The following is a 19,766-nucleotide window of genomic DNA, read 5'->3' on the forward strand; positions in this document are numbered from 1 at the left end:
TCCCTGCTGAAGAAAAGCAGGCCCAAAACCATGATGCTGCCACCACCATGTTTGACAGTGGTGATGGTGTGTTCAGGGTGATGAGCTGTGTTGCCTTTACACCAAACATATCGTTTGGTACTGAGGCCAAAAAGTTCAATTTTGGTTTCATCTGACCAGAGCACCTTCTTCCACATGTTTGGGGTGTCTCCCAGGTGGCTTGTTGCAAACTTTAAACACTTTTTATGGATATCTTTGATAAATGGCTTTCTTCTTGCCACTCTTTCATAAAGGCCAGATTTGTGCAGTGTACGACTGATTGATGTCCTATGGACAGACTGTCCCACCTCAGCTGTAGATCTCTGCAGTTCATCCAGAGTGATCACGGGCCTCTTGGCTGCATCTCTAATCAGTCTTCTCCTTGTTTGAGATGAAAGTTTAGAGGGACGGCGGCCGGGTCTTGGTAGATTTGCAGTGGTATGATACGCCTTCCATTTCAATATGATCGCTTGCACAGTGCTCCTTGGGATGTTTAAAGTTTTGGAAATCATTTTGTATCCAAATCCGGCTTTGAACTTCTCGACAACAGTATCACGGACCTGCCTGTTGTGTTCCTTGGTCTTCATGATGCTTTCTGTGCTTCCAACAGAACCCTGAGACTATCACAGAGCAGGTGAATTTATACGGAGACTTGATTACACACAGGTGGATATTTATCATCATTAGTCAGTCATTTAGGACAACATTGGATCATTCAGAGATCCACAATGAACTTCTGGAGCGAGTTTGCTGCACTGAAAGTAAAGGGGCCGAATATTATTGCACACCCCCACTTTTCAGTTTTTGAATTTCCACAAAAATTGAAAATAACCATTAAATTTCATTCATCTTCACAATTGTGGTCCACTTGTTGTTGATTCTTCACCAAAAATTTACATTTGGTATCTTTATGTTTGAAGCATGATATGTGGGAAAAGGTTAAAAAGTTCCAGGGAGCTGAATACTTTCGCAAGGAACTGTACATTTTTGATGAGGCCCTTTAAGTGTGATTTAATACTTTGAACCATTCATAACAAACACTGATAATGTCCGTATACTTATTTACTACATTTGCAGATCAACTTCAAGAGTTTCAACAAGCTCACTTCCATCATCGAGAGTAAACGTAGTCCAACTTGGTCTTCCTATAGCCTCTCCGCCATCCAGCACATCAACAGCTCGCAGCTCCAAGTCATCAAGCAGAGGAAGCACCCAAAGAAGCCCAAAGTAGCAGCGCTATGGAAAACATGGACCGTAGTTTCCAGATTGCTTGATCTTATTGATTTGTGTACTGTGGCATAGGCCAATTAGTTTTTTTTTTCCAGATTCTCTATTTTTCCCCAATTTGTCATCATTTTGGATTAGAAAAGTAACAGTCTTGTGGCTTTAAAGTTATAGTCACAATGCGGCGGCGGTATTATAGGGAGAAGCAAAATACTCAAGACTCAATTTCACACTAAATTATAAAAGCGGTCAAACAAGCAGCTAAAACAAGGACAGCCATTGAATAAATCCATTGTGCACTAGCTAATTACATTGCTTTCTGCTTCCATTAACTAACTTCATTCTTCTGGGTAACTAACAATTGAGAAGGTGTTGTATTACTATGAAACGTCACCTCCGATTACAGCTGATTATATAGTCAGGAAAATGTAAAATTCAACATGCTTGTGAAGGTTTTAAAGAGAAGCTGTCAGCATGATTTAGCAACGTACAGTAAAGGCATAGCCATAACGGCACTGGTATACAGAGTAAATGGACTCCTATAGTGAAGAAATCCACTCTGTAGTTGTTCTTTAATCTGCATTTGAAGTTTTCACGTAATTAGCTTTAGGTGCACTGGGGCAGGACTACGGGTAGGGTCTTCGCTCCTGCCCCTCTGCCTGCCTCTAGAGTCTGTATGACAAGACACTGCTTTGTGAGTGACCGGCCTCATTTTTTAAAATGTCACACCAGTGTTGTCCTGACATTGCTAAATCATGCCGACAGGTTCTCATTTATAACAGTTTAAGTGCTTCCTTGTTGCAAGTTAAAAGGGAATCTGTCAGCAGGTTTTGCTACGGAATCTGGGAGCAATGGAGCACTTACTGGACTGCTTAGTTCTGAAAAAAAAAAAAAAACGCTTTCTCTGCTGTAGATGTAGCAGTGGTCAGAATGCTTAGCTGTGTATATTCCCACCCACACTACCAATTGGCCGCTTGCTGCGATTACTGTACATTGTTAGCAAGCTGCCAATCAGTGGAGGGGGGCGGGGTTACATAGATTAGATGGACTATGTGGCACACCTAGTCCTGAGATGATCATTTCCTGCTGATAAAACACTGACCATACTGAATTGAACCTACAGGTTCCCTGCCCTTAGATTATGCTGCTTTCAGATTACATAGCAAAACCTGCTGACATATTCCCTCTAATATAAGCTTTAGCGAGATCTGCCTCAAAATTAAAAGTCCATCATGTAGTTCAATACTTTTATCATTTTGTGGCACTGTCACTTCTCAATGGCTGACCAGGTTAAGACTGATTACCAATATAGGAAATCAATGAGCAGGTTCTGCTCCGTTAGGGACCAGAACCCCAGCCCCACATGCATCTCGGCAGTTCTACCCACCTAGTAGGAACCATGGACTCTGCAACTGTCCTGTATAAGACTGCATGACCAGTATATAGACAAGATGACAAACACCTTCAACATGTATAGATAAGCAGGACGAGTTTATTAAGACATGTGTGAAACAATACTGCACCACATAGGATGCACATTCGATTCACACCTTTGTACTGTCTGATGACAACAGGGAATGCACAAAAGATACAAAAGGCAGTTAGACGATCATGTAGTTTTTCAATGGTTGTCAATAACTCAGCAGCTCAAATCTGGGTTATGCTGCAACTTATTCCACTTCTATCCATGTAAAGCAGCTTTGTGCACAGATGCATAATGAAGGCAGAGCATCACAGATAAAGAATACCTACAGTACAGGCAGTGTCTTTGTACAAAAAAAACAGTTTTTCCATAAATCAAGAAAATGTAGATATAACAAATCTGAATTGTTCCATTATAAACCCATAAAGTAGATTTCTGCTTCAGAATAAAGGCCCGTTTTAGCACAGGGAGAACATTTTAGTTACATTTTTGTTTGACCCCCTTTTTCCTTCTCAAACTCAGCAATTTGGTTGAGAATATTTAGTAGGTTTCCAGGTAAATCCTTACTGGTGGCTGTGTTACCGTTTGGGGCCTCTTTGTTGGACGTTTTTGCACTCCTTTGGAGAGACTGTTCATATGATCTACCACCACCACCAGAAGGCTTTCTTTCATTGGCTCCACAGTCAGACGTGGAATATTTCCTTTGATAGGATTCAGACTTCCGGCTGAAAGATGTTTTGCTGTCGTTGTGACGGTCTTTAGGCTCATCTCTGTATTTCACCTCTGCTCTTGTGCTGCTCGATGCTGTAGAATCTCTTCTACTAGGTCTATACTTACTGGCTGAAGCTGCACTTTTTGATGTGCTACCGCTCGCATGAGTTTTTGCACTACTGTAAGAATCTCTTGAATCTTCAGACCTACCTCCAGCAGGATCTATTAACTCCAAAGACGAAGAAGACAGGGATCGATTCCTGGTTTTAAACTCAATTGATTTTCTGTGAGGTCCATCCCAGCTGTCATATATTCTGCGATCATCTTGTTTGAGAAAAGAGGCCGAAGTGTCTGCGGGTGGGGTAAGCTGTTCATCTTCACGAGCTGGTATACTAGATGAATGCCTTCGTGAGCGGCTTGAAGAAACAGAATGCTTTCTACTCCTCTTTTTCTTATGTTTTTTATAGCTAGAAGAAGATGAAGAGCTCTCTGAAGATGAAGTGCTCGATGAGGAAGATGAAGATTTTTTGCGTTTCTTCTTTCTATCATAAATAGTAATTGACAAACAATTTAGTAGAGACATTTTTCAGATACAGCTGAAACCTGACAGTGGAATTGCTTTAAGGAACCTGTCAGCAGGATTGTGCCTCGTAATCTACACAGTGTCAGGTCGGCGCTGTTAATACTGAACACAGTGATACCTGGTGATGAAATCCGTCTTGTGGTTGTTTCTTAATCTTTATTTTCAGTTTTGTGTTAATGATATTCTAGTGCCCTAAGGCAGGTTCATGTATGTGTGCTCTGATTAGATATTCATAATGCAGACTGCTGACAGGTTACAGATCCCTCACTGACCTGCCCCCTAGTTTGCATAATGAATACCATCACATACTGAGTAAAGAAGAAAAAAAAAAGAAAGAAAAAGAAAGCTTTTGCCGGCAGGTGCTGGCCGTGGCACCTGCGCTGCAACATAATCGCATGGTTACCCCCGACACACTGCAATCAAACATGATCGCAGTGTTCCGGTGGCATAGGGAGCCCCCTCTCTGCGTGCTTCCCTGAGACCCTCAGAACAACACGTTGTGATCGCATTGTTCCGAGGGCCTCCTTCCTGCAGGCCCCCGGATCCAAGATGGCCACGGGGTCCTGCATGGAGGTGGCTTCTCCGTGCCTGCTGAGAGCAGGCGCTGAGAACCCCTCCTATACGGCCTGTCAGATCGCTGATCTGACACAATGCTGTGCAAAATGGTCAGATCAGCGATCTGACTTTGTCCCAGGGTGGGACATCACTGTGTAATCTAAAAAAAAAAAAAAAAAAACGTGTAAAAATAACTTTAAAAAAATTCCTAAAGAAAACAAATATTCCCCAATAAACTCATTTCTTTATGTAAAGAAAAAAAAATAATAAAAAGTACACATTTAACATCACTGCATCCGTAACGACCCGCCCTATAAAACTGTCCCACTAGTTAACCCCTTTAGTGGTCCCCTTACAAAAAAAAAAAAATAAAGCATTGTTTTTTTGCCTTTATCTATCATCAAAAAGTGCAATAACACGCGATCAAAAAGACAGATATAAAAAAACATGGTACTGCTGTTCCACAAAAACGAGCCGCCATAAAGCATCTTCAGTGAAAAAATAAAAAAGTTATAGTTCACAGAATAAAGCGATGCAAACATTTTTTTTTTTTTTTTTATACAAAATAGTTTTTACTGTATAAAAGCGCCCCAAAAGAAGATATAAATGAGATATCGCTGTAATCGTACTGACCCGAAGAATAAAAGTGCTTTATCAATTTTACCCCACGTGGAACGGTGTAAACGCCCCCCCCCCCAAAAAAAAAAAAAAAAAAAAATGAATGAATTGCTAGTTTTTGTTCATTCTGCGTCCCAAAAATCAGAATAAAAAGCGATCAAAAAATGTCATGTGCCCAAAAATGGTACCAATAAAAACGTCAACTCCTGCAAAAGACATCACATGACTGTGGGCCAAAATATGGAAAAATTATAGCTGTCAAAATATGGTGATGCAAAAACTTTTTGCAATAAAAAGCGTCTTTTAGCGTGTGACAGCTGCCAAACATAAAAACCCGCTATAACTAGTAAATCAAACCCCCTTTATCACCCCCTTAGTTAGGAAAAAATAAAGTTAAAAAAAAATGTATTTCCATTTTCCCATTAGGGTTGGGGTGTGTTGGGTTGGAGTTAGAATAGGGAGGGTTTCCACTGTTTAGGCACATCAGGGGCTCTCGAAACACGACATGGCGTCTGATCTCAATTCCAGCCAATTCTGCGTTGAAAAGGTCAAATCTTCCCTTCCAATTTCTGCCATGTGCCCAAACAAATGGTTTACCCCCCACATATGGGGTATCCGCATACTCAGGACAGATTGCACAACAACTGGGAAGGGGGGGGGGGGCACTGTTCAGGCACATCAGGGGCTCTCCAAACCGACATGGCGTCTGATGTCAATTCCAGCCAATTTTGCGGTGGAAAAAGTCAAACGGCGCTCCTTCCCTTCCGTGCTCTGCCATGCGCCGAAACAGTGGTCCCCCCTCCCACATATGGGGTATCAGCGTACTCCGAACAAATTGCACAATAACTTTTGGGGTCTAATTTCTCCTGTTACCCTTAGTAAAAAAAAAAAAAAAAATTGGACCTGAAGTAATTTTTTTGTGAAAAAAAAAGTTAAATGTTCATTTTTTTTAACATTCAAAAAATTCCTGTGAAGCACCTGAAGGGTTAGTAAACTTCTTGAATGTGGTTTTGAGCAGCTTGTGGGGTGCAGTTTTTAGAATGGTGTCACTTTTGGGTATTTTCTATTATATAGACCCCTCAAAGTGACTTCAAATGTGATGTGGTCCCAATAAAAAAAAAAAAAAAAAGTGTTGTAAAAATGAGAAATCGCTGGTTAACTTTTAACCCTTAACTTCCTAACAAAAAAAAAAAATTTGGTTCTAAAATTGTGCTGATGTAAAGTAAACATGTGGGAAATGTTACTTAAGCATTTTATGTGCCATATCACTGCGATTTAAAGGCATGAAAATTCAAAGTTGGAAAACTGCGAAATTTTCGCCAAATTTCTGTTTTCTCCACAAATAAATGCAAGTTATATCAAAGAAATTTTATCACTAACATGAAGTACAATATGTCATGAGAAAACAATGTCAGAATGACCGGGATCCATGGAAGCGTTCCAGAGTTATTACCAAATAAAGGGACAGCGGTCAGAATTGTAAAAATTGGCCCGGTCATGAACGTGCAAACCACCCTTGGGGGTTAAGGATATATAAAAAAAAAAAAAAAAAAAACCACACAACAGTTTTTATTAATTGATAAAAAATAAACTACCTGAAGTGAATTAAAGAAATCTAAAACAAAATATTTGGTATGACCATTCTTTGATTTCAAATCATCAATTGTTATAGGTACTCTTGCAGTTTTTAAGGTTGCGATTAGGGATCTGTGAGGTCATATAATCTCTTCAAGGACTCCTCCTTTATACTTAAGACAGATCTTAATGGCATTGGCTGTATGTTTGGGGTCAATGTTCTACAGTGGAACAAATTTGGAAGCCATCAGACACCTCCCTGATGATAATGCATGATAGACAAGTATCTGCCTGTAATGCTTAGCACTGAGACCACATAATGCTGACCAAATCCCAACTCCTTTTGCTGAAATGCAGCAACAAACTTGCAAAGATCCTCCACCATGCTTCACTGTTGCCTGCAGACACTATGTATTGTATTATTCTCTAGCCCATTGGAGTTTTCTGCACACCACTTCCTATGTTTTTGTGCATAGTTGACTTGCTTTGATCCATTTTCATGTCAAAAAGTTCTGGCTTTTTGGCCGCAATTCTTCCATGAAGACCACTTCTATCCAGACTTCTAACAGTATATGGGCACCCATCCTACCGATTGTTGCCAGTTCTGAGCTAATGGCACTGCTGGCCATCTTCTGTCTTCAAAAGGAAAGGATCTTGTGCAAAGTTTCCTTGGCCGATCACTGCATCTATGGTCTTCAAGCTCTTTTGAAGAAGCACCAAGAAATAGGCAACATTGAACAGTACCGTCTTGAACTGTCTGCTTTAAAGGGGTTGTCCTCTACATGGACAACTCCTTTGTGAATTCATAAGTTTTCCACTTTTAAAATAACACATTAAATCCATTGCCATTCCAGCAGTGTCGGCACAGTCCCTCCCTGAGATCGCTTAAAGTGTGATATCACGTGAACCCTACTCTAATTATCGTCCACTTTGCTCTCCACGCATTTGGATGTATCACATATCAGGAGGAAGACAGTGCAGCAGCACTAATTTCCTCCGGATTTAAGCAAGATGTCTGAAGACTGTGAAAGTGAAGCAGCCACTGATTAGCCATGGGCTTGACATCAAACTGTTATGTGATCACCATGAGAGAGTACCGACAGCTCTGGAATGGCACAGACACTGTAGACGAGTATAAGGCTGGTTATACACGTACCATATTTTTGCGGGCCGATTTTGCGGCCCCAATAGCCTTCAATGGGGCCGCAAAAATCGGCCAGAAAAAATTAAAAATAGTGTGCCGTACGACCGTGAGAGCAGTTTTTGCGGCTGTGATAAAAGCTTGAGCTTGCTCGATCTTTTACACGGTGTATGGACACGGCCCCCATTGTAAATCAATGGGGCCGAAAAACCAAATGCAAGTTTGTTTTTGCTGTGCGCCGTTACTTCCGGTACGCTGTTTTTTTTTCCAATACTATTTCCGTAGTATTGTAAGAAAAGCGATCCGCAAACATTTTTTTGCAGCCCGTTATTGCGGTCCACCACAAAAAATGTGGCGATACAGTCTGCAAAAACGGACAGCAATAACAGATCGCAAAAAATGTGGTAGGTATAAAACCAGCCTAAGTATTGTGAAAATGGGGGAAACATACAAATTGAGAAAGTGTTGTCCAAGTAGTGAAAACCCCTTTAAAGTTTTTGCAGGGGAGAGACAGCTGTTGCAGTGCCTTGTTGTCAGTGTGTATGACTTGGAACATGAAACTACCTTCCACAACCTCTTCTTTGCAGCAGAGTTTGGCTGTTCCTCACAGATTTAAGCATCCTGTATAACGGTTTCTGACTGGTTTAACCTAGGAAAGTGAAAATTATCACCTGCCTAGTATAATTGGTTACTCGTACGTTTCAATATAATTCTACAAAATCCCTGACTTTGTGAACGTGTACCTGGAAGAAATGATGCCATTTTGAAGGCAAGGGATGGTGACACCAAATATTGATTTGGTTTAGATTTCTCCTTTGTGAATCCAATTTGCATAGTGTTAATGGCTTATCTTTAAAAGCATTCTTTGCAGCATTTTTTCCCATATCTACCTAAAAGTTTTGCACAGTACTGTACAGTCATGGCCAAAAGTTTTGAGAATGACACGAATATTATATTTTCACATGATCTGCTGGCCTCTGGTTTTTATGTGTGTTTGTCAGATGTTTTTATCACATACAGAAATATAATTGCAATCATATTATGAGTAACAAAAGGTTATATTGACAGTTAGAATGAGTTAATGCAGCAAGTCAATATTTGCAGTGTTGACCCTTCTTCTTCAGGACCTCAGCAATTCTCCCTGGCATGCTCACAATCAACTTCTGGATCAAATCCTGACTGATAGCAGTCCATTCTTGGAAAATCAATGCTTTTATCTTGTCTGAATTTGAAGGTTTTTGTTTGTCCACCCGTCTCTTGATGATTGACCACAAGTTCTCAATGGGATTAAGATCTGGGGAGTTTCCAGGCCATGGTCCCAAAATCTCTGTGTTTTGTTCCCTGAGCCATTTAGTTATCACCTTTGCTTTATGGCAAGGTGCTCCATCATGTTGAAATAGGCATTGTTGATCGCCAAACTGCTCTTAGACGGTTGGGAGAAGTTGCTCTTGGAGGACATTCTGGTACCATTCTTTATTCATGGCTGTGTTTTTAGACAAGACTGAGAGAGAGCCCATTCCCTTGGCTGAGAAGCAACCCCACACATGAATGGTTTCAGGATGCTTGACAGTTGGCATGAGACAAGACTGGTGGTAGCGCTCACCTGGTCTTCTCCGAATAAGCAGTTTTCCAGATGTCCCAAACAATCGAAAAGGGGATTCATCAGAGAAAATGACTTTACCCCAGTCCTCAGCAGTCCACTCCCTGTACCTCTTGCAGAATATCAGTCTGTCCAGGATGTTTTTCCTGGAGAGAAGTGGCTTCTTTGCTGCCCTCCTTGAGACCAGGCCTTGCTCCAAGAGTCTCCACCTCACAATGCGTGCAGATGCACTCACACCTGCCTGCTGCCATTCCTGAGCAAGCTCTGCACTGCTGGTAGCCCGATCCCACAGCTGAAACACTTTTAAGAGACGGTCCTGGCGCTTACTGGTCTTTCTTGGGCGCCCTGGAGCCTTTTTGGCAACAAGGGAACCTCTCTCCTTGAAGTTCTTGATGATGCGATAGATTGTTGACTGAGGTGCAATCATTCTAGCTGCGATACTCTTCCCTGTTAGGCCATTTTTGTGCAGTGCAATGATGACTGCACGTGTTTCTTTAGAGATAACCATGGTTAACAGAAGAGAAACAATGATGCCAAGCACCAGCCTCCTTTTTTAGTGTCCAGTGGTGTCATTCTTACTTGATCATGACAGATTGATCTCCAGCCCTGTCCTCATCAACACCCACAACTGTGTTAATGGATCAATCACTGAAATGATGTTAGCTGATCCTTTTAAGGTAGTGCTGCAATGATGTTGAAATGTGTTTTGGGGGATATAGTTCATTTTCTAGGCAAATACTGACTTTGCAAGTAATTGCTGTTAAGCTGATCACTCTTTATAACATGCTGGAGTATATGCAAATTGCCATTAGAAAAAATGAAGCAGTAGACTTTGTAAAAATTAATATTTGTGTCATTCTCAAAACTTTTGGCCATGACTGTAGATCTCATGGTCAAGGATAAGTAGTTTACACTGCTGCATATTAAACACAAATGGCACTCATTGAGGTCTCTTTCACCAAATCTAGAGATCTGCTCTTCAGACCAAATTTTTTTGGACTACAAAACACATGTTTTAGCAAGAAAAAAAAAAAAAATCTTGCTATTAAGAGTTTGCGTCTTCTACTTTGGAGAGTTTCCTCTGAAGAGCCTGCTGGCATAGCCCCCTTCACAATCACAGAGGACTGTCCTCTCTCGTCCTGCTGGACACTAAACTATATGATCGGTTCAGGCAGGAAAGCTACTGGGACCTGCACAAATGCTGCATGTCTGGGGTAGCAGAAGGACCTTTCACCTAAGCAGCAGAAGGATTTTTCAGGTCACGTGATGAGTCACAAGCCTTGTAGAAACATCAAACCATGGTAGTTTAGCCAAGCAGTCGTAATTAAGCCGAGCGCGTGTTTTGATTACCGTATATACTCGTTTATAAGCCGAGATTTTCAGCCCATTTTTTTGGGCTGAAAGTCCCCCCTCTCGGCTTATATGCGAGTCATATAGCCAGGGGGTAAGTGGGGGAGGGATGTCACATCATTCTGACCCCCCCGGCGCGTCTCTGCAGCCCCCCTGCTTGTTCTATGGTCTCCCTTCCTACAGCGGTCACATGGTACCGCTCATTAAAGGCATGAATATGCGCATATTTATGACTTTAATGAGCGGTACCACGTGACCGCTGAAGGAAGGGAGACCGTGGGAGAACAGGGCTGCAGAGATGCGCCAGGGGAAGGAAAGTATTAAGTTACGTACCGGTAACGGTATTTTTCGGAGGCCCAGGAAACCTACAGATACAAAAGGGCGGCACCTTTCCCACGCATCAATTGGATTACAGAGCTTGAGAGGCTACCATGGTTAGTACACAACATATAATATATACAACCTATCTACCCTATTTACCAGAAATATTTTGTACCATCTCCCTTATACCGTAAATTGTGGACAATCTTCTAAAGGAGTGCACCCCTATATGTGAACAAGGGAGGGAACTAAGGGTGCTGTCATGGGCCTCCGAAAAATACCGTTACCGGTACGTAACTTAACACTTTATTCGGACTTCCATGACAGCACCACGAGAGAATTACAGAGATGTAAAATTAATTTAGGGAGGGACTACAGCCTGCAGCACCAAAAGTGAGGTCTGAGGAGGCACCCATGTCTAACCGATAGTGGTTAAAAAAGGTGGAAGGAGATGACCAGGTGGCCGCCTTACATATCTGATCAATTGACACTGCGGATCTTTCTGCCCAAGATGATGCCATGGCACGAGTGGAATGCGCCCTCAGGTTCTGCGGAGCCGGACCTCCACCTGCTGTGTAGGCAAGAGAAATAGCCTCCCTAATCCACCTTGCTAATGTGCGTTTCGATACCCTACAACCTTTCCTGGGACCTTGGAAGGATAGGAATAATGCATTCTCCTTCTTCCAAGGATCTGTGGCTGCTAAATATTTAAGTAAGCATCTCCTAATATCTAATGCCTGAAGTTTCTGCTCCTTAAGGTTGGTCGGATTAGGGAGGAAGGAAGGCAGGCAGAACTATCTCGTGTCCTGTGAAATAGTGATGCTACCTTGGGAAGGTATGCTGGATCTGGCCTTAGGATCACTCTATCCTGTAAGAACTCTGTGTAAGGGGGCAATCTGGAAAGTGCCTGTATGTCGCTCACTCTACGTGCGGATGTTATCGCTACCAGAAATGCTGCCTTAAGAGATATAATCTTTAATGAGGCAGAATCCAAAGGTTCAAACGGACTTTCTGTCATGGCTGTAAGGACTAAGTTTAAGTCCCAAGGTACACATCTGTCTTTGTGTATGGGTCTCGATCTAGCCGCCGCTTTAATGAACCTTGCTACCCAATAGTTATTGGCAATATCACATGCAAACAAGGCTCCTAAGGCTGAAACCTGTACTTTTAATGTACTTGTGCAGAGACCCAATTCGAGACCCTTCTGGAGAAACTCCAGAATATGTTTTGTGGGAATTCCGTCTCTGACATCAAACTGAAAGGTGGACAGGAATCGCTTCCAGGTCCTAGCATAGATGTTAGTGGTAGTCAGTTTTCTGCTTTTTAGGAGGGTATCAATTAAATTCTTGGAGAACCCTCTATGCTTTAATAGTGTCCTCTCAAACACCACGCCGTCAAATGGAGTCCCGCTACTTGCGGGTGGCTGACTGGCCCCTGGTAGAGGAGATGCGGAAGGTCTGGCAGTACCCAGGGATCGCATACCGACATGGTCCTCAACCATGCGAACCAGGTCCTCCTGGGCCAAAAGGGGGCAATATGACTCTTGCCCGATCTTCCCTGATCTTCCTTACTACCAGAGGTAGAAGATTTAATGGTGGGAAGGCGTATGCCAGAGAAAAGTTCCATCTTATCAGGAGGGCATCCACTGCCAGTGGATTTTCTCTGGGGTTCAGAGAGCAGAACGATTCTTCTTTCCTGTTTTCTCTGGTGGCAAAGAGGTCTACCTCTGGCTGACCCCATCTGCGGACAATCTGGTGGTAAATATCCCTGTTCAAAGCCCATTCTCCTTGCTTTAGAGCCTTGCAGCTTAGAAAGTCTGCCTTCACGTTGTCCTTTCCTCTGATGTGGAGGGCCGTTAAAGATAGAAAACTTTCCTCTGCTATCTGAAGGAGACGTTCTGTTATCCGCATCAGGGCGTCGGAGCGGGTTCCACCTTGGTGGTTGACATATGCTACCGCTACCTGGTTGTCCGATAGTATCCTCACGTGATGGCCCTGTAGGTACATAATGAGTTTTTTGACTGCCCGCTCTATCGCCAATAGCTCTCTGATTGGGATTCGGATGATGAAATCTCATCCAATGTCCCTGTACCACTATGTCCCCCATATGGGCCCCCCAACCGAAGGGACCAGCGTCTGTGGATATAATACGGGTTATCTGCGTTATCCAGGGCACCCCTGAGGCTAGGTTCTCGTCATCGAGCCACCATCTAAGCGATGTTACAGCTGAGGGGCTTAGCAACACTCGACCCTGTAAGGAGCCTTTCAAGGCCCTGCTATAAACCAGGACGTCCTTCTGAAGGGCTTTAGTATGGAATTGTGCCCACCTGACTGCTGGGATGCATGAGGTTAGAGAGCCTAACAGGGACATGGCCTGTCTGAGGGTCATAGAAAGATTATCAATCGCCCGAAGAACCTGCTGCTGTATCTTTTGTAATTTATCTAATGGCAATAGACACTGCTGAGTTTCTGAATTTAATAGTAAGCCTAGAAACTTCTGTATCTTTAAGGGCTGGAGTCGGGATTTCTCGTAGTTTAATATCCATCCGAGGTTTTCTAACCTGGATTTAGCTCTATCTGGGATATACAATGGCCCACCGATTTTCCCACAATCAAAAAATCATCTAAATATGGAACAATTAAGATGTCCACTTCCCGTAAATGAGCCATAACCTCCGCCACTATTTTCGTAAATACCCGGGGTGCTGCTGAGAGACCAAAGGGAAGGGCTCTATACTGATAATGACGGACTGTGCCGTCTACTGAAACCGCCACTCTCAGGTACTGCTGGAAATCTGCATGGATTGGCACATGATAGTACGCATCTTTCAAATCTATGACTGCCATAAAACACCCTTTAAACAATATTTTTATTGTTGTATTGATGGACTCCATCTTAAAAGTACGATTAACCAAAAACTGATTAAGGAAACGTAAATTAATAATAGATAATAGTCCTAAATGTTTTATCAGGTTTTTGAATTAGGAATAAAGGAGAGTAGAACCCTCTTCCTTTTTCAGATTCTGGAACCTCTATCAGGACGTTTTTCTGGCAAAGGCTCAAGACCTCCGCTTCTAACGCTGCTTGTTCAAGGGGTGAAGATCTTAAAGGAGTGGATTTAAAGGTATCCCGCGGGACCTGGGTAAACTCCAATCTAAGCCCGGTGGATATTACCTTGCGCACCCAGTCACTATTTGTAATCTGTAACCATGCCGGGAGGAAGGATGACAGTCTACCCCTCACGGGAATTACTAGTCATTGATTCTGTCTCTTTTGATCTCTCGACGAGCGTCTGAACATGTAGCCCGTACCTCTTCTCCTTCTATCTTCCCATCTGGGACGGTCTCTAATAGGCGAAGAATTGCGCCTTCTCCCCTGACCGAATCTCCTACCAAATGGACGTCGGTAGGACGCAGACCAGAGATTTGGGAATTTTTTCTTGTCGTCCCCAGCCTTCTCAAGCAGTTCGTCCAGGACTGCGCCGAACAAATATTCACCTTCACACGGAATAGCACAGAGCTTTGCTCTGGACTGAATGTCTCCCTGCCAGCACTTTAGCCACAGGGCTCTACGAGCCGCATTAGAGAGACCTGCTGCCCTGGCGGCCATTCTTACTGCATCCGCTGAGGCATCTGCTAGGAATGCTGCTCCCTCTTGGATTGTTGGTAGAGCCCCAAGAATTGTTTGCCTCGACGTACCGTTTTAATTGTGACTCCAACTGGTCCAACCAGACCATCATGTACCTGGCCGTGCATGTTGATGCCACTGCTGGTCTTAAGGACAAGGCCGCCATTTCCCAGGCATTCTTAAGGAAGGTATCTTCCTTCCTGTCTAGGGGATCTTTAAGGGATCCCATGTCCTCAAAGGGTAGCGAGGATTTTTTCGATGCCTTCGCAATAGCTGCATCTAATTTGGGGGCTTTGTCCCAAGTACTCACTGTCGGATCGTCGAAGGGATATCTGCGTTTGAGGGCTGGTGGTAGCGACCCTCTTCTATCCGGTTTTTTTCACTCTCTGTGGATCAGATCCTGGATTTTCTGATTTAATGGGAAGACTCTACGCTTCCTCTGCTCCAGCCCCCCGAACATGACATCCTGCATGGATAACTGGGGCTTAGGCTCCTCCACTTGCATTGTCCCTCTGACTGCTTTGACCAGCTTATCTACCTGGTCAAGTGGCAAACAAAACTGCCCAGAGTCCTCTTCTCCTGAGGAGGACGAGGGAGATGACGCCTGGGAGTCTCTACTTCTCCTCCATTCTGCCGAGGAATCGGACTCCACCGGGACCCCGCCCCTTAGACTTTCTGGCTGGGACAAGGATTTTAGGGTCTCTTTCATTTCTGCCCTGACTATGTCCCTTAAACTCGCCGCTACCGCGGGCGACTCTTCCGCCACTGTCTGCTGAATACAGGGGGGGCACAATTTCTTGGGAAACGAGTCTGGTAATGGGCATGCGCAGAGTGCGCATTCCCTGTGTTTAGATTTACTTGTAGCCTTCTTCCCCGGAGAATGAGGGGGATTCTTCTCAGCCGACGCTCCTGTCTGCCTAGAGGAGCTTTTATGAGTGGACTGGTCACTTCGTCCCGCACGTTCCTTACTGTCACGGGACTCTCTTTTTCTGCCTGCCCTGCCGAAGGTCATCCATGGGCGGTAGTGATGCTTGTCGCTGCTGCCGCCTTTGCTGCTGCTGCTCGCTTTCCATTATTGCTCGCAATAATGTGGCGGCCAAGGCAAGGCACCCTGCCAGGGTCCTGCCTATATACCCCTCCTCCGGACAGCAGTATTCCTGCCGCGCCCCTCCCCCCTTAATAGGGCTCCCTTCTCCAGCTGGCGTCGCACCCGGCCGGAGAGCCGACGCTTATCGGCGTTTACGATGGGCGCCGCCATCTTGGATTCTCGCGCCTGCGCAGTAGCGCCTCCGACCCGGAAGCGCCTCCTCCGCCCCCTGACGTCACCGCGACCCCGACGTGACCGGAAGTCACGCGGGACGCCCGGGCACTCCGGAATGCAGCGCTCCCCGGTCCCAGCACCCTGCAGCCGCGCCGGCCCCGTTACCACCGCACTTGCGCCGCAGGAGCCGGGAGCCCCCGGGGGGGCATACTCACCGGCAGCGGTCTTACCCTGGAGACGGACCTCCTCCGGACGCCGCTCCCTGCTGCATCCGCCACCGCCGTGCCACCCATCCTGGGCCACCGTGGCGTCTTCCAGGAGTTCCGCACCAGGCCGAGGTAGGAGACCCCCTCGCTACCTGTATCGGCCGGCCGGTCCTGGGATCCGGTCTTCTGTAGGATCCCATCCCCTCAGGAACAGGAAACCAACTGATGCGTGGGAGAGGTGCCGACCTTTTGTATCTGTAGGTTTCCTGTTCCTAAAGGGCGGATCCCCTCTCTCGTGGTGCTGTCATGGGAGTCCTAATAAAGTATATGCTATATTCACCTGTCCCGGTTCCAATGCTGCTCGCCGGTTCCCTCTGTCAGTGACATTCAGGCAGCAGAGGGCGCGATGACGTAGTCAGTGTGCGCCCTCTGCCTGAACAGTCACAGACAGAGGGACCCGGCAGGAAGACAGCGGCGAGCAGCGTTGGAACCGGGACAGGTGAATATCTTAGGTGCCAGGTCCTGAGCCAGCTGCGACACCTGTCCCAGATAGCGCTCCGGTGTCCGCCTGCTCAGGACCCGACTCCTGGCCCCCAGGGACAAGAGGTGTATGGTTTTTTTTTGATAATACCTGCAGTGGCGGCAGCAATATATGGGGGCAGCAAATGGGGGCATATTCAATGGAGCATCTTATGGGGGCAGCATATGGGGACATATTCAATGGAGCATCTTATGGGGGTATATTCAAAGGACCATCGTATAGGGGGCAGCATATGGGGGCATATTCAATAGAGCATCTTATGGGGGCAGTACGTGGACCCATATTCAATGGAGCATCTTATGGGGGCAGCATATGGGGGCATATTCAATGGAGCATCTTATGGGGCCAGGGCATATTATTGTATGGAGCATCTTATGGGGCCATTATTAACCTTTGTGCAGCATTATATGGGGCGTATTTTGTATGGAGAATCTTTTGGGGCTCATCATGAACTGTATGGAGCATTATATGGGGCTCCTGATTCAATATGGCTATTCAAAAACATTTAACCTACTGATGTCTCAATTACTTTTTCTGGTATCTATTTTTATTTTTGAAATTTATCAGCAGCTGCTGCATTTTCCACCCTAGGCTTATACACAAGTCAACAAATTTTCCCAGTTTTTTGTGGCAAAATTAAGGGGGTCGACTTATACACGAGTATATACTGTATGTAGTTCTTTTACTGCCCATTTCTATTAATATTAGTGATACTGACCCCTCCACTTATTTACAATGCCCGGGAAGTTCTAATTCGTAGGAAATATTCCACATTTCATGGTGTGCCAACTATGGGTGTATCTTAAGGTATGTCCTATAATGTGAAAAATGTGGTATATTACAAAGTTCGGTAACCCCTTCCCGTTCGAGTGGCAAAAATTACCAGTCAACATGATTCTCCAGGTCCGTACAATTAGTGATGCAAAACTTGATTTTTTTCTTTCGTTTTTATATGTGAAAAAAAAAAAAAAGTACATTTTCTGAAACCAGCAGCTTATAATTTTCATTCAATTGAACCGAGAGAGGGCTTTTTTTTTTTTTGTGAAGAGCTGAAGTTTATATTGATACCATCTTTGTTGTAAGCAATACGTTTTGATCACTTTTCACTGGATTTTTTTGGGGAGAGTGCGCCGACTTAAAATTCACTCTTTTCGTTTTCTTTAGAGAGTTTATCATGCAGGTTAAACAAAATATATACGGTATGTATATGTATGTATCAAACTTTTACAGGTGTGTGTCAACTCCGAATTGGTTTAATTTTTAAACTGTGAAAAATAGGGAGTGGTTATTTAAATGTTAAATTTTCTTTAACATCCAATCTCAGCGAATAAGGCAGATGCTGTGTGTAACAATGCGGCATCTGCAGGATATGGTGTGGGCTCAGCTCCGGCACCAAGCTCCCTACACCCACACCTGACATATATTGTACATGTAAGGCAGAGATCAGGAAGGGTGTAAACCTACAGAGGCTAGAAGCACTTTAATACTCAACAGCTGCATTAAATACAGGCAATAAAGATGGTTTATCAGAATCCCTAAAAGATGATGGGAATATCTGTACCTTTTCTCTTCTTTTAGAAGTTTCCTCAATTTCTCTGCACTGGTTTCGGTTTTCTTTTCTTTAGCTTTTTCTTCCTTTTCTTCATGTTTCTCTCTTTTTTCGAAAGATTTCTTTTTATCAAGTTATCAAAGAGACATTGTTATAACACATTTGATAAGAGTCAGAAGACCCACCACCCACATTATATATGACAATAAGCCATATGTATAGTTTTAGAAGATCCAAAATTTATACAAAGGATCAATGGGCATAAAAAGTGGAAAAATAGCAATGTCCACATTAAACCCATTACGTATAGTTTGCCATAAATCACAATATACATGGGCATCAAATTCACAAAGTATGAAATTCAAGTCAAGGCGTTATTAGCACAGCCATCAAAACACGGAGGTACATAGCCCAAAATGGTAATCAGTAACATAGAAGTAAGTGAGTATGTGTTCATACAAACCAGTTGACATTGACCCGAGTCCATTTTAGTGGTAGTTTAGGAATTAATCCATTTTCAAAGCAGTAGGAGAAGTGATGGATATTCACAGCCACAGCACCAAGAGTTCAAGGCAGGAGGAGACACAGAGACACATCATCAGTATTACAGGACACAGTATACAAGAGGGAAATAACTAATTAAGTGGCTAATAAGTGATCTGACGCCTTATGGTGACTCATTTGGAGAGCCACTGATCTGATGTGTGAAGGCCCAGTTTACCTACATTACCCCATTATTCCTCCAGTCAACTGATCATAGTCACGAGCTCCCCCTCCCCCAAAAAAATAAGTCTCTGAAAATAATGCAAATATAAGCAACGCATCCATAGTATACAGACAGCAGTTAATGGTTTATTATAAACAGAATTCCAACTATGGCTCTCAAGGAATGCAGAGCTGAAGTCGAATCATTTATTGATCCTCCATAAGTTTTTTTTAAGAAAAAAAATCCTGAGCATATTAAAATGTAAATTAATAATAATAATAATAATAATAATAATGCAAACAAGGAGAAACAGAGTGGGGTGTACACTGCGGAGGAGGAGCTAACCTTTTTTGTGCATAGTGTCAGCCTCCTAGTGGCAGCAGCATACACCCATGGTCTCTGTGTCCCCCAATAAGGCGAACGAGAAACAGAGTATATGTTGCCAAAAAAACTCAAAAGAAAAATATCAAAAAATATTAATTTTAATAAATTACCAACAATTGTACAATGGTTATATAATCTTACAAAATTCAAATGGGCATATTTTCAGGTCATGTGACAAACTACAAGGGTTAATAAAATGACCAAAGGATATAGGACCAGACTACATAATGACACATGTATCGGTCGGGGTATTTGACCTGGGCCCGAACGGGACTTCTTATACACTTTATGGGTAATTATTCATTAATCACATACTCTTACAATGCATATTGTTACACTTATGTAAAGGAATAATATGATGTGGATAGGAGTT

The 19,766-nt window shown here is 43.6% G+C and overlaps 2 protein-coding genes across 2 annotated transcripts in view; one reads left to right on the forward strand and one right to left on the reverse strand.

Moving 5' to 3' along the window:
* Positions 1-6,265, forward strand: part of CCDC39 (coiled-coil domain 39 molecular ruler complex subunit) — a 147,373-nt gene extending 141,108 nt beyond the window's left edge. The window contains exon 20 of the mRNA XM_073578772.1: positions 1,096-6,265. Coding sequence (XP_073434873.1) covers positions 1,096-1,249 — 154 coding nt within the window. The 3' untranslated portion in view covers positions 1,250-6,265. The remainder of the gene's footprint in view (positions 1-1,095) is intronic.
* Positions 2,715-19,513, reverse strand: LOC141092538 (tetratricopeptide repeat protein 14-like). The gene is made up of 3 exons (XM_073578774.1): positions 18,767-19,513; positions 18,316-18,425; positions 2,715-3,918 (listed from the first exon to the last, which is right to left on the reverse strand). Exons 1-3 carry the CDS (start codon positions 18,788-18,790, stop codon positions 3,147-3,149), a joined length of 906 nt encoding a protein of 301 aa, XP_073434875.1. The 5' UTR covers positions 18,791-19,513; the 3' UTR covers positions 2,715-3,146.
* Between the last annotated feature and the right edge of the window lie 253 nt (positions 19,514-19,766).

Source organism: Dendrobates tinctorius, unplaced genomic scaffold, assembly GCF_039654945.1.
Source record: "Dendrobates tinctorius isolate UK_male_01 unplaced genomic scaffold, ASM3965494v1 ptg000060l, whole genome shotgun sequence".
Lineage (NCBI taxonomy): Eukaryota > Metazoa > Chordata > Amphibia > Anura > Dendrobatidae > Dendrobates > Dendrobates tinctorius.